We start from the raw sequence: 15,797 nt of genomic DNA, 5'->3' as shown, positions 1-15,797 counted from the left end.
GGGGAAACTGAAGCAGCAGGAATGGATGTGTCTTGCGCTGGGACCATATCTCATGCATCCCTAGCTGCCTATATATTGCTTTTTCTCTCTGAGACCTGGCTCATACGGTGCCATTGATCTCCCTCCCTATTAGCTACAAAAGCCACCCTGGCCTCTGCCCAGCGTCCAGCTTTCTCAGCTAACATGGGGGCTTATTCTTCAGCCTCTCTCAGCTGTTATTCCCCTAGCTTCAAAGCTGATCCCTTGTCCTTCCCCCCAGGCTTGGCTCAGGACAAGGGGCTCCCAGCCCATACTCAATGCAGGGACCCTGCCTGCTACAGGCCCCTAGCCAAGAGGGAAAAAAAGGAGCGGAAAGCTAAAGAAATAAGCCTCACAATGGTCTCTTCACTCAGGAATCTGTAGCTGAACTTTAGGGCCCACGAGCTGTTTGATGTGCAATCTCGCCTGCCTGTAGCAACCCTGCTCTCAACTCTCAGCTTCCCGGCTTCCCTCTCCACTTTTGATTGCCCTGAAGGCCCCAGAGCTGCATCCACGGCAGGCTACTTGTCAGGCTGCAAAGGGAGACCAACTGGGGGCTGGAGGCAGGGAGGTGGAGATGATCCAGTGAGTGGCTGGAGATGGGGAGAAGAGCAGTGAGCAACAAGGGTGGGCTTTGGAGGAAAGGTAGAACAGAGGCAGGGCCTTATTGGAAGAAGGAAAAGGAGGCAGGGCCTTGGGGGAATAGGCAGGGCAGGGCACGGGCCCTCAGGGGTCCAGTAAAAAGCAATTAGAAAGATGGGAACCCTATGTTAAGTGTTATACACAGAACGATTCCCCAGTCTGTCACGTTGACATAGCACATTAAGGTCAAGGAAGTCTTTAATGTCTCTTTGACTGGCCAGCAAGTGATTCAGGGAAGAGGGCCCAACAGCATGTGTCATGGTACAATTCCCCACTCTGAACCTTAGCGTCCAAAAGATGGGGTACCAGCATGAATTCCTCTAAGCTTAATCACCAGCTTAGATCCCGTAGTGCTGCCACCAACCAGGAATTCCAGTGCCTGGTACACTCTGGTCCCCCCAAAACCTGGCCCGGAGACCCCCAAGACCCAGACCCTCTGGATCTTAACACAAGGAAAGTAAACCCTTTCCCTCACCGTTGCCTCTCCCAGGCTTCCCCTCCCTGGGTTACCCTGGAAAATCACTGTGATTCAAACTCCTTGAATCTTGAAACAGAGAGGAAAATTCACCTTCTCCCCTCCTTCTCTTTCCCCCTCCCAGACTCTTCCTGAGACAAAAAGTAATCCTCTCTCTCCCTTCCCTCCTTTCTCCCCACCAATTCCCTGGTGAATCCAGACCCAGTCCCCTGGGGTCTCACCAGAATAAAAAAAAACAATTAAGTTCTTAAACAAGAAACTTTTAATTAAAGAGAGAAAAATAGTAAAAATGATCTTGTAAATTTAAGGTGGAATAGGTACAGGGTCTTTCAGCTATAGACACTGGGTATAACCTCCCAGCCTAAGTATACAAGTACAAATTAAAATCTTTTCAGCAAAATACCAATTTGATCTCCTTCCAACCAAACACACATTTGCAAATAAAGAAAACAACCATAAGCCTAACTCGCCTTATCTACCTAGTACTCACTATTCTGAACTTATAAGAGCCTGTATTGGAGAGATTGGAGAGAAACCTGGTTGCATGTCTGGTCACTCTGAGGCCCCAGAGTGAACAACCCCCAAATTCTAACAGCACACACAGAAACTTCCCTCTCTCAAGATTTGAAAGTATCCTGTCTCCTGAATGGTCCTCTGGTCAGGTGACAGCCAGGCTCACTGGACTTGTTAACCCTTTATAGTCAAAGAGTTATAAAGTACTTCTGTGCTATTAACTTTTCTTATCTGTTTATGACAGCATGTCTCCAGCCAGCTCTTCTTAGATCTCAATCTGAGAGCCAGAGCACCAGGAGAAAACTTTAGGTCCTTTTATGAGTAAAGAGCTGGAGCAGACTGTCCCGGATCTGTTTGGTCCTCACACCGTAGATGATGGGGTTTAGTGTGGGGGGCACCAGGAGGTTCACATTGCCAACGAGAACACGGAAATGCAGGGCCACTTTCTTGCCAAACCGGTACGTAAGGGAGGAGAAGAGAGCTGGGATGAAAAAGGCTAAGATGGAACAGAGGTGGGAGCTGCAGGTCCCAAAAGCCTTGAGCCGGGCGTCCTGTGTGGGGAGGCTGAAGATGGCCCTGAGGATCTGGGTATAGGACACGGCAATACAAATCATATCCAGACACTTTACGCAGAATAGCACAAAGAGGCCATAGTAACTACTGATGTGGGTATCGGCGCAAGCCAGCTTCACCACGGCTATGTGCATGCAGTGTGTGTCGGGGATGATGTTGGTTTTGCAATATGGCCATTGCTTTGCCAGGAGGGGATAGGGTAGTATAAGCATGCTGCCACGCAGTGCCACGGCCAGTCCAATCTTCACCACCATGGGGTTTGCCAGGGTGGTGGAATGTCTGAGGGGATCACAGATGGCCACATAGCGATCAAAAGCCATAGCCATGAGGATCCCAGACTCTATTACCGAGAAGCAGTGAATGAAGTACATCTGGGCGAGGCAGGCACTGATCTCGATCTCCCTGGAATTGAACCAGAAGATGCTCAGCATTTTGGGCAGGATGGACGTGGATAGGACCAAGTCGGTGATGGCCAGCATGCAGAGGAAATAGTACATGGGGGCATGGAGACTCTGCTCCATTTTCACGACGAACAGGATGGTGAAGTTCCCCAAGATGGCTATGGCGTACATGGTGCAGAAGGGGATGGAGATCCAGATATGGGCTGTCTCCAGGCCAGGAATGCCCAGCAGGATGAAATTAGAGGAGTTGGTGAAGTCAGTTGTGTTGGAATCTGACATGGAGTAGGGGAGAACGTGTCCAACTCTGAGGCAGAATGGTGTCTCTTGCATGTACCGTACTTTCCCCTGACTTCCTGTATGTGCCAAGGTTCTAGGGTGATAGTCATAGTACAAATGCCTAGATAGAGAGACAAGGTTAATATTAGACACTGCATGGACTCCTGGAAGCTGTTCTCAAGGCTGAGGCAGATTTTTCACTCTCCACAAATTAAAAAATGACATTTTCACTATTCAGAGAAATAAATCATGAACAACTGACCATACTAATGCCAATTCCATATTTTATGGTGTTCTGTGCATCAGGAATTCCTACATAACTTGGCATGGGAAACCTTAAGAGGCACCGGTGGGAAACATGAGTGTGGATACTGGCTATTCATCAGTGTCCTTAATTTGTGTTTGTAATATTTGTATTACAATGAAAAGTTTTGGCATAACATTTACACAGCTGTACTTTAGCACACACATGTCAACCACAGGAACATACCCAGCCGGACCTATTGAGCAGGCACAGTGCTCAGTGCTACAGCCACATTGTGTGGTAGCCCAGGGCCCAGTCTGAGGGAGGGAGAATGGTGAGATTTCACCCCATGGGAAAAGAGGCTACGAGTCCTGACATTTGGCCCTCAGAAACCAGAGAAGGGAAAGAGATGAACATAGCCCTGTAACTCTGAGGGGTATCTTCAGGGCAGACGTGCTGGAACCTTCAGCTAGTCAGGAAACAGAAATACAGGCAAGTCGCATGTTAGGCGCATTTAACATGCGCAAATTCATTTTTGTGCAGTCAGTAAAAAGGGGAAAAAAAGAAAAATTACAATATAAAAACTGCATCTGTAGTGCAGGCGATTGCGCCCGTCATTCAACTCAATGAGTGTTTCACCATATGTGGTTTTTGCTATGTATTGCGACAAAGTTCCTCCTCTACCTTGGTGGGTCCTGCGCCTATTGGCAGATTTGCTCACCTCAGTGATCTTTTCCACAGTCTGGATCAACTCCTCCTGTGTCTGATCAGGAGTTGGGAGGTTTGGGGGGAACCCGGGCACGCCCTCTACTCTGGGTTCCAGCCCAGTGCCCTGTGGATTGCATGTCTCTATAGTGCCTCCTGTAACAGCTGTGTGACAGCTACAACTCCCTGGGCTACTTCCTCATGGCCTCCTCCAAACACCTTCTTTATCCTACCGGAGAAAAACTCAGTTCTCACTTTTTGTTTGGGTGCAGCAGAGTCAGATACTTTATTCTGTTTAGCAGCTACAACAGGGAGAGAGTGCACTAGGACATAGGGTCTCTCCTTCCTAGACAGGTCTCTCAACAGGTAAACAATTACAACAAGCATTTATACTTTTGTTATATACAATAATAAGCAACAGCTGCATTTTGTTTAGACATGGGTCATCCTGATATCTTGTTTTCCTCACTTAAGAGATGCCAGTCTACATAATGTATTATCTAGACAAGGTCAAAAAACAACTTCTCACACAGTTCTTTTCCACTCGCCTCACACAATCCTTGCTTTTACAAATCTCCCATTACTAGGGTTACAGCTAGCCTAACTCTGGCTAACAGAGACTGTCAGGCACTAAGGTCCCCTACAAATCCATGTCAGTTCTTTCTGTACTTCCACAATCCTCACCACAGGATCTTCCTCCTGATGTCTGATAACGCTTGTACTCCTTAGTCCTCCAGCAGCACAACTTCTCACTCTCAGCTCCTTGTGCCTCTTGCTCCCAGCTCCTCACACGCACTTCCTCTCCTCTGGCTCCTCCCTGCCTGACTGGAGTGAGCTCCTTTTTAAACCCTGGTGCCCTGATTAGCCTGCCTTGATTGGCTGCAGGTGTTCTAATCAATGTAGTTCTCTCCACTGCCTTCTTGAAAGATCTTAATTGGCCCCAAGTGCCTTGATTAACCTGGAGCAACTGCCATTTGGTTACCATGGTCCTAAGGATTTGTTTAGCCTGGGGCTTACATACCTGTTTCTCAGTACTTTACTGTAGCCATCTGGCCTTGCCCCATCACAGCGCTAACCGTGGAACGGAACCCTCGCATAAAATGAGACTTGCTTGTGTGCCCTCAGAGCAACTCAGCTCTGAATTCCTGCATCTACAATCAAGCCAAAGAGTAAAATTGTTGAAAATGCATTTGCTGATTGAATTTCCAGCAGCAAATAGACCTGATGCAATTTGGGAAGTAGTCACTGATATTCCGTGGGATCTCTTCTTCCTCAGCCCCTGGCAGGATTGGGCCCAGAGCACACAGCCCCTCTAAAAATGGGACTCCCTGAAACATCATTGCTCAGGGCATCAGGGTTTTAGCACTGCAAGCTCGCTTTGAATGTCAGATTTCTGTGTAGATTGAATTACTCCCCGTGGAGCATGGGCAGATGTAGGGGAGGGGTTCCCAAGCGACCTACTGCTACCTGCCCTCCATCTCCACCACTAAGTCACCCCAACAGCCCAGCTGAGTTCTCTGTCCCTGCACAGAACATCTGCAAATGGAAACAGCTTGCAGCCTTTACTCATCACTTTGCATTTTAAAGACAGTGAAACCTGCCAACCTACCCAATTCCTGCTAGAAGGGGAGCCGCTGACACCAGAGGTCTTCACCCTAAAGGACAAGGAGTCATTGGAGAGGTTGCAGGGCAGCAGGCAGCATCTGTTCAGACAGAGAGGCACCTGTCTTTATGGAGCATGTTCACAATATCCCTTAGGGGTCACTTGACCATCAGGGACACTTAGCTGCTTGGCTTCGTGTGCAGCAGTTATAAACCCCCTGAGAACGAAAGGCAAAGTGCAAGAGGTGAAATGATAGGGAATGCGAGCTAATGCTACCCAGTGAGACTGCAGAACCAGCCTTGCTGCAGGCTGTCTTGCTGGAATTGGGGTTTATCCTCACTGTTATTCACATGGCTACCTCGAGGGTGGCTGACTGGTAATGATGATGCCATAATAGCTGTGATCTTGCTGAAATAAACTAAACTAATAATAATAATATAATATAATATAGGAGCAGATTTCTCTGCAGCAGCCCCCTTTCCTGCATTACACACTCAGGGTGCTGACCAGAGTACAGAGAATCCACAAGTCTCTGTACATGGAAATTTCCCTCAGATCGTTCCAGGAGGGGAGCTCCCTTCCCTTTCCCTGAAGAATGAAAAGGGGGGACCCAGGAATGGCCAAAGTTATGCCCTAATCTCAGTGATCCATTGGGAGCTAGGCCCACCCATGCACAATCTCTGGGCCTCCCCAACTACTCCAGGACCCTCACCAGCTCCCTGGAAGCTCATTAGAGATGTGCTACCAGGGCCTGTCACAATAGCCCACAGAGATTGGCAGATTGGTTGGTGTAGCTGAAGGGCACAAATCCTCAGCTATAGACTGATTGGGAGGTTTGACCTTTCTATATCCAGAGTGCAGCCAGAGACTCCACCACTGCAGCTTTCATTTATGTTATGAGGGAGAAACAGATGAAAAATCCCAATTTCTCTTAGGGATCCAGGCAGCTTCAGCTGGGCAGTATCGTGGAAATTGAAATTTTTCAGAAAAATGATCCATTTTCTATGAAAACACACCCCAGAGAATGGATAAAAAGAAAACATTTTAGTTTGGGTCATACTTTTTTATTGGGAGTACGTGGTTATGGGCAAAAAAGGGGTAAAAAACACAGGTGATGTCGTGCTGGGAGTCTACTACAGGCCACCTAATCAGGCGGAAGAGGTGGATGAGGCTTTTTTCAAACAACTAACAAAATCATCCAAAGCCCAAGATTTGGTGGTGATGGGGGACTTCAACTATCCAGATATATGTTGGGAAAATAACACCGCGGGGCACAGACTATCCAATAAGTTCCTGGACTGCATTGCAGACAACTTTTTATTTCAGAAAGTTGAAAAAGCTACTAGGGGGGAAGCTGTTCTAGACTTGATTTTAACCAATAGGGAGGAACTTGTTGAGAATTTAAAAGTAGAAGGAAGCTTGGGTGAAAGTGATCATGAAATCATAGAATTTGCAATTCTAAGGAAAGGTAGAAGGGAGTACAGCAGAATAGAGACAATGGATTTCAGGAAGGCGGATTTTGGTAAGCTCAGAGAGCTGATAGGCAAGGTCCCATGGGAATTAAGACTGAGGGGAAAAACAACTGAGGAAAGTTGGCAGTTTTTCAAAGGGACGCTATTAAGGGCCCAAAAGCAAGTTATTCCGATGGTTAGGAAAGATAGAAAATGTGGCAAAAGACCACCTTGGCTTACCCTTGAGATCTTGCGTGACCTACAAAATAAAAAGGCGTCATATAAAAATGGAAACTAGGTCAGATCACGAAGGATGAATATAGGCAAATAACACAGGAATGCAGAGGCAAGATTAGAAAAGCAAAGGCACAAAATGAACTCAAACTAGCTATGGGAATAAAGGGAAACAAGAAGACTTTTTATCAATACATTAGAAGCAAGAGGAAGACTAAGGACAGGGTAGGCCCACTGCTCAATGAGGAGGGGGTAACAGTAACGGGAGACTTGGAAATGGCAGAGATGCTTAATGACTTCTTTGTTTCGGTCTTCACTGAGAAGTCTGAAGGAATGTCTAGTATAGTGAATGCTTACAGGAAGAGGGTAGGTTTAGAAGAGAAAATAAGGAAAGAGCAAGTAAAAAAGCACTTAGAAAAGTTAGATGCCTGCAAGTCACCAGGGCCTGATGGAATGCATCCTAGAATACTCAAGGAGTTAATGGAAGAGGTATCTGAGCCTCAAGCTATTATCTTTGGGAAATCATGGGAGACGGGGGAGATTCCAGAAGACTGGAAGGGGGCAAATATAGTGCCCATCTATAAAAAGGGAAATAAAAACAACCCAGGAAACTACAGACCAGTTAGTTTAACTTCTGTGCCAGGGAAGATAATGGAGCAGGTAATCAAAGAAATCATCTGCAAACACTTGGAAGGTGGTAAAGTGATAGGGAATAGCCAGCATGGATTTGTAAAGAACAAATCGTGTCAAACTAATCTGATAGCGTTCTTTGATAAGATAACGAGCCTTGTGGATAAGGGAGAAGCGGTGGATGTGATATACCTAGACTTTAGTAAGGCATTTGATACAGTTTTGCATGATATTCTTATAGATAAGCTAGGAAAGTACAATTTAGATGGGGCTACTATAAGGTGGGTGCATAACTGGCTGGATAACCGTACTCAGAGAGTAGTTGTTAATGGCTCCCAATCCTGCTGGAAAGGTATAACAAGTGGGGTTACGCAGGGGTCTGTTTTGGGACCGGTTCTGTTCAATATCTTCATCAACGATGTAGATGTTGGCATAGAAAGTACGCTTATTAAGTTTGCGGACGATACCAAACTGGGAGGGATTGCAACTGCTCTGGAAGACAGGGTCAAAATTCAAAACGATCTGGACAAATTGGAGAAATGGTCTGAGGTAAACAGGATGAAGTTCAATAAAGATAAATGCAAAGTGCTCCACTTAGGAAGGAACAATCAGTTTCACACATACAGAATGGGAAGAGACTGTCTAGGAAGGAGTATGGCAGAAAGAGATCTAGGGGTCATAGTGGACCACAAGCTTAATATGAGTGAACAGTGTGATACTGTTGCAAAAAAAGCAAATGTGATTCTGGGATGCATTAACAGGTGTGTTGTAAACAAGACACGAGAAGTCATTCTTCCGCTTTACTCTGCGCTGGTTAGGCCTCAACTGGAGTATTGTGTCCAGTTCTGGGCACCGCATTTCAAGAAAGATGTGGAGAAATTGGAGAGGGTCCAGAGAAGAGCAACAAGAATGATTCAAGGTCTTGAGAACATGACCTATGAAGGAAGGCTGAAGGAATTGGGTTTGTTTAGTTTGGAAAAGAGAAGACTGAGAGGGGACATGATAGCAGTTTTCAGGTATCTAAAAGGGTGTCATCAGGAGGAGGGAGAAAACTTGTTCACCTTAGCCTCCAATGATAGAACAAGAAGCAATGGGCTTAAACTGCAGCAAGGGAGATTTAGGCTGGACATTAGGAAAAAGTTCCTAACTGTCAGGGTAGTCAAACACTGGAATAGATTGCCTAGGGAAGTTGTGGAATCTCCATCGCTGGAGATATTTAAGAGTAGGTTAGATAAATGTCTATCAGGGATGGTCTAGACAGTATTTGGGTCCTGCCATGAGGGCAGGGGACTGGACTCGATGACCTCTCGAGGTCCCTTCCAGTCCTAGAGTCTATGAGTCTATGAGTGGTGGGAGGGAACCTCTCAGTTTTCCAGCCCAGATCTAGCTTGAACCATGAGCCTCTGTCCCATTTCATGTGTGAAATGATGTTCTATTTCCATGAATACTCATGCATTTGACTTTGAAATCTGTGTCTTGCAAACCCTCATCATGCCTGAATATCAGCTCTGATGTCACTATGTGAGTGAGAGCTCAGGGAATGCCTGTTACTACTCCGGATACAAGCTGCAGACTGACAGAACAGAACCTGAGGAAAATCAGTCAGCTATTAACCCAGAAACAGAGGAGCTACTAGACTTTTCTTTGCTGACAAGCCGCTGACTGAGGGCTGAGATGCTGGGGTCCTTCGAGTTCTGAAGAAATCCAGATGACAGATGCTACATTTTATGTCCTACTCTAACCTGACAAGTCATCTCTGAAAGACAATCAGAGGGGAACGAGTGAGTTTACATGTGTGTGTCGAAGAACAAATGTGTAAATGTTATGCCAAAACTTTTCATAGTAATATAAATATTAAAAAGACAAAGTTTCATGACCTGCATGTATATCAAAAACCAGCAGCAGTGTTGTTGGAATATCTAGAGGAAGGAGTAGTGGGGACTTTACTGCATAAAGGCTTTTGCTTTAGAAAGAATTTCAATAGTACTCCAAATAGTGTTTGCAATGGGTTTGTGCTATTAACTCTTCATTCAGTGAACACCTGTATGATATGGTCTCCCAGTAACTGACCAGTAGCTGTTTCTAACACTTACATTCAGAGTCATGAACAAAATCCCTCTGCGATACCCATGCAAAACTTTCCAAAAATTCCTGACAGAACGGAACTGCTGGTGAGTGATCCAGCGAAGAGTGGAGCTGAGGTGCAGGAAAGGGGAGTGTAGTAATGGTTCTCTATTGTTGTGATGGGTTGGATCAGAGAAAACTCTTGGGATGTGCCACCTGATGTGCCAAGATTTCCTCTGAGCCCATTTTCCCTGGCTGTTTGGGACTTCAGTGCTCTGCCTGGTTTGAGCTAGACACGCTATGTCTGCTGCAAACCCAGACCCAGATCTGAACAACATCCCCCAAAAGCTTTAGGCTTAACTGAAAATAACTTGAGAAGTGTTCCTGTCTCCAGCACTCAGATGCCCAGTTCCCAAACCCCAAATAAATTTGTTTTACCCTGTATGAAGCTTACACAAGTAAACTCATGGATTGTCCATCCTCTATAGCACTTCTAGAGAGATATGCACAGCTGTTTGGCCCCCCTCCCCAAGTATTATTACATACTCTGGGTCAATTAATAAGTAAAAAGTGATTGTATTAAATACAGAAAGTAGAATTTAAGCGGTTCCAAATAATAACAGACAGAACAAAGTGAATTACCAAGCAAAATAAAATAAAACATGCAAGTCTAAGTCTAGTACAGTAAGAAAGTGATTACAGATGAAATCTCATCCTTAAAGATGTTCCAATAAGTTTCTTTTACAGACTAATCTTTTTCTAGTCTGGGTCCAGCGATCTTCACCCCTGTGGTTACTGTCCTTTGTTCCAGTTTCTTTCAAGCATCCTTTGGGGTGGAGAGGCTATCTCTTGAGCCAGATGAAGACAAAATGGAGAGATCTCCAAGGGGCTTAAATAGACTTTCATTTGGGGGTGGAGTCCCTCTCCTCTAGCCTATGCAGAATCCAGCAAGTCACATGTCCGCGCATGACTCGGAACTTTCCTGGTGGCAGTCATTGTTTACATGCTACCTTCAACGTCCCCAAGTGGATTTCTTCTTTGGATTGGAGTCTTCCAAGGTTCTATTGTCCTTTACGTGTTTCTTGATTGGGCATTTAACTTGCAAATTCCTTGCTTAAGAATCTTACCAAAAACCTTACTAAGGCTACTTAAAATCAAACAAGTACACAGCCAATATTTATAACTTTGAATACAAAAATGGTACATGTGTACAAATAGGATGGATAGATTCAGTAGATCATAATCTGTGCAGAGATATGTTACATGGCGTGCCCAGTTATGGCATATATACATTCAAAAGCATATTTCCATAAAGCATTATAGGGTGTCACATTGGTTAAATGTCTTGCAAAATAAATAACCCACAGAAGACATGTGGGGACATAATGTTTGTGGTTTTGTGTATTTACATATGTGTGAGTAGTGTGGAAAATGTAATCAACGGTCCCTGTCTGTGCTGTATTCTGATAATTCAGAGGTCAAAAGAACATCCTATCATGTAAATAAATTGTAAACACAAGATATCTCAGTATTCCTCTCTCTTTGAAATGTACTGTGAATAGTGGAGAACAAGCAAATGGCCTTATGTTAATTTATATAGCTAAGTAATGGTGATGGACATCCTTCAAATTCATCCTAATTACCTTCTATTCCCTGAGGAATTTCAAAGTGTCAAAAGACATTAAATTGGATAAACCATCCTTGGGTCCTGATTCTGTCATCTAAGATCTGCTTAGACTTCATCAGGGGAAGTTTGAGTCGCAAAGCCGAGGTTCCAGTTAGACTGGTACGCCCTGAATATGAGATTTAGACATTGTAATCTGACCTGTGAACTGAATTCTAAAGGAACTTTTTGAAACTACGAAGCTCACCATCTCTGAGATGAATCTACATATCAGTGAATTGAACTCATGTCTGGATGGGTAGAAATATTTTAATCATACTCTCTTCTGTTTTTTAGTTTAGTTAATGAGTGTCTGTCTGGTATCTCAGAAGTAAATCTGGCATTAGATAAGACTCAGGGAAATGTTTCTCTGGAGAAAATTACTGTGCAGAACTGGAACAGTGAAGGAAATGTTCCTGTGGTCCCCAGCCTGGCCAGAGCTGGACTGTGGTAAGAACTGGCCAAGGGGCCTAGGACACTGTTAGAAGCCCCAGACTCTCCACTTTTAATTGTGGTGTGTCCTGGTGGGTGGAAAGATGGGCTGGGGGCTGTTCTTGGGTCCTCTGACCCTCCTGCCCAGGGAAGGTGGAACATCAGGGCTGTCTGGCCAGCTCTTACTACAGTAAGGCTCCAGCTTCCAGCCTGGGCAGGGTCGGGGATATGGGGGAAGTGGAAGAGCAGAGGGTGGTGCCTCAGGGGGAAGAATGGCCTCCCAGGACTCCTGCATTAATCATTTTTCTGACATGACTCAGTCACAAGCACCTTTCTGAGGGCGTCAGGAAGGGTGAGTGTCCGTGGTCCTTGAATAGCCTCTGACCACACATGGTGCCACGCTCATGGATCATCCAGTGCCCAGACTGCTCAGGAAGGGCCAGGACTGCAACTGCAGAAGAGCTTTGATCATGGCTCTGCAGCTTTTTCATGGCATGTAGATTTTTAACCAGAGCCAGGAAAGTGACAGACCAGGTCTAATGGGAAACAATAGCCACATCCATTCTCTTTATTAACGGCATCAACAGGAATTCTGAAGTCAGAGCAGCCAAGGATGTGGCTTTTTATATGCCAATGCCCCACCAGTTCCCTGTCTCTCCAGAAACACAAGAACTTTGTTCATGTCACTGCCTCCCATGGTCTCCTTCCCCCATTGCACTGTCCTCCCTCACCAGCGGGTCAGGATATCCATCTCTCATTGTGCCAGGGCTTAGACCTCATCTGAACCTCTCTACAAAGTGGAGATAAGTAGCTCGTATTATCTCAGATGTAACCGTCCAGGATGGAATAGGTGGCTGTGGTCCATGTTTTTTTGTCTTTGAAGTCACCAGTGCATTGCCAGGTGATGAACTGACCTGTCACTTGAAGAACACCCTGATTATCTTCACATGAAGGTGTTTGCTTTTCATGCTGTACACGATTGGATTCATCAGAGGCGGGACCAGCAGGTATACATATCCCAGGAAAATCTGAAGCGAGTGAGAAGAGCTATTGCCGAATCTGTGTATCACAGGCAAGCCAAGCATTGGTGTGTAGAAAAGGAAGACAGCACAGAGGTGGGCCACACAGGTGTTCAGACCCTGAGGGACTCCATGTGGGATGTGATGCTCAGCACTGTTCTGAGGATCATCACATAAGACAAGCAAGTAAGCAGCGAGTCTAACTCCACTGTTAAAAGTGCAATGGACAAGACATAGATGCTGTTGACTGTGATATCTGAACAAGCTAACTTCATGACCTCTCGGTTCACACAGTAGGAATGGGAGAGGACATTAGCTCGACAGTATTGGAACCGTTTCAGGAGAAAGGGGAGTGGGAATATTAAGGCCACTGCCCTTAGCACACATACCAGTCCCATCTTGACTATTGTTGGGAGGGTTAAGATGGACGCATATCTTAAACGATTGCAGATCGCGACAAAGCGGTCAAAGGCCATCAACAAGAGCACAGATGATTCAATGTATGAAAGTGAGTTGATGAAAAACAGCTGAGCAAAACAGGCATCGAGGCTGATCTCCCTAGATTTAAACAAGAATATGCCCAGTATCATTGGCATGGTGGTTACCGATAAGCCAAGGTCTGTGACTGCCAACATGGAAAGAAAAATGTACATGGGCTCTTGGAGGCTTGGATCTGTTTTTATAATGAACAGAATGACTGAATTTCCTACTATCGAAATAACATACATTAAGTAGAAAGAGATAGAGATCCAGAGATGAATGTCTTCCATCCTGGGTATTCTGGTGAGAAGTAACTCTGCAGAGTTGGATTTGGTGTCATTGACAGCTGACATAATGTACTGGGCAGGTCCCAGGAGTTTTCAACTTTCCTTCCTGAAAGGAAAAAGGACAGGAAACTAGATTATATTTAACAAGACATCTTTCTGCTCTTAGTGCAAGTCTAGAGACTCTCAGGATCTCAAGGAAAATCATCAAAAACATAGTCTTGGAATTATACCACTGATGGGGAGATAGAAACTGCCAGACTGGAGAAGACCTGTATTCCATCTAGCTCAGTAGCCAGTTTCCGATGCTGGAGAAAAAGGGGGAAGAAGCCCTTCAATAGACAGCTATGAGATAACCTGCTTCCAGGGAAAGTTTCCTCTTGATACCCAGCATTTACACATATTTTGTGGTGTAAATCAGGAAGGTTTAGAGCCCTTCCAGTACTATATTAAAAACAATCCTCACTGCTATGATTAGATTTTCTGGTAACCCATATAGACACCCATTTCTTCTACACCAGCGACAGCATCACAGGGCCTAACCAGATCAGCCACAACATCACCGGTTCATTCACCTGCACGTCCACCAATGTAATATACACCATCATGTGCCAGCAATGCACCTCTGCTATGTACATCGGCCAATCTGGACAATTCTTACGTTAAAGGATAAATGGACACAAGTCAGATATTGGGAATGGCAATATACAAAAACCTGTAGGAGAACATTTCGATCTCCCTGGCCACACAATAGCAGATTTAAAGGTAGCCATCCTGCAGCAAAAGAACTTCAGGACCAGACTCCAAAAAGAAACTGCTGAGCTTCAGTTCATCTGCAAATTTGACCCCATCAGCTCAGGATTAAACAAAGACTGAATGGCTAGCCAACAACAAAAGCATTTTCTCCTCCCGTGGTGTTCACACCTCAACTGCTAGAAGAGGGCCTCATCCTCCCTGATTGAACTAATCTCGTTATTTCCATATTGATTCTTGCCTGCATATATATACATGCCCCTGGAAATTTCCACTACACGCATCCGACGAAGTGAGTATTCACCCATGAAAGCTCATGCTCCAATACGTCTGTTAGTCTATAAGGTGCCACAGGACTCTTTGTTGCTTTTTATAGATCCAGACTTACACGGCGACCCTTCTGATATTATGCCTACACTACTATAAAGTCTTGTTTCATTGCAAGGTTTTTTTCAGAAGAGTTAAAGGAATTAATTTACCAATTCAAAGCTAATAAATGCCCATTGCCCATAACACAAAGTCACATAATGTTGTACTAGGAAAGGGAAATGTCTTTATAGGTACTCAGTAACATTAAAAAACCTCCTCAGAGGGAAATCAGCTCGCAACACCAGGTAGCTGACGGAATTGTTCTGCCTCTGCACCTCAGCTCTATGCTGAAACACAGCCCAGTGTTCTCTCTTCCTTTATATATACATATAAAAAATTATTTTCGTCATTCCTGGGAGTCCAAATTATCACACTGCCTCTCTTCAGCACATGGGAAAAATTCCCAAGTCCACATTCTGAATTCACTAACATTTACTTCAACTGCGTCACTCCAAATTTACATGTGTAAAATCAATAAGAACCAGGCTCTATCCATTTTCCCTAAACAAATGTTCCCAGTGATATACTCTGACCCCCAAGAATCTCTCCAGGAGAAGCTGAACTGCTTTGCCTGGCCAACATTGTCTGAATCCTGAAAGTCTGACCATCCTACAGGCTTCTCTTCATCCTCACAGGAACTGTTCCCTCTCCCCATGGAAGGGTCTGTAGCTATCTGCAAAGATACAAGCTGACACAGACAGCTACTTCATCTGGGTGGGGAAACAGTTGGCATCACAAATGAATGGATAGTTCAAACAGTAGGTTTATACTAATATTCTTTTCAACGTGCAAGTTACTTCAGTATCAGAAGGTAGCCGTGTTAGTCTGGATCTGTAAAAGCAGCAAAGAATCCTGTGGCACCTTATAGACTAACAGACGTTTTGGAGCATGAGCTTTCGTGGGCGAATACCCACTTCCTCAGATGTTACTTCAGCCATCCTCGTGTAAGGTGAAAATTGCATACAAAC

At 44.9% G+C, this 15,797-nt stretch overlaps 1 protein-coding gene and 1 pseudogene across 1 annotated transcript; both read right to left on the bottom strand.

Annotated features, from left to right (window-relative positions):
* Window positions 1-1,953: 1,953 nt before the first annotated feature.
* On the bottom strand, window positions 1,954-2,901 carry LOC115644168 (olfactory receptor 52R1-like). Its single transcript, XM_030548284.1, has one exon. The coding sequence runs from the start codon at window positions 2,899-2,901 to the stop codon at window positions 1,954-1,956; it is 948 nt and encodes a 315-aa protein (XP_030404144.1).
* A 9,940-nt stretch (window positions 2,902-12,841) lies between these two features.
* LOC115644169 lies at window positions 12,842-13,776 on the bottom strand (annotated as a pseudogene).
* Window positions 13,777-15,797: the final 2,021 nt, after the last annotated feature.

Source organism: Gopherus evgoodei, unplaced genomic scaffold (genome assembly GCF_007399415.2).
Source record: "Gopherus evgoodei ecotype Sinaloan lineage unplaced genomic scaffold, rGopEvg1_v1.p scaffold_93_arrow_ctg1, whole genome shotgun sequence".
Taxonomy (NCBI): Eukaryota; Metazoa; Chordata; order Testudines; family Testudinidae; genus Gopherus; species Gopherus evgoodei.
Note: the sequence above shows the minus strand (reverse complement) of the source record. Positions and strands in the feature narration are given on the sequence as shown.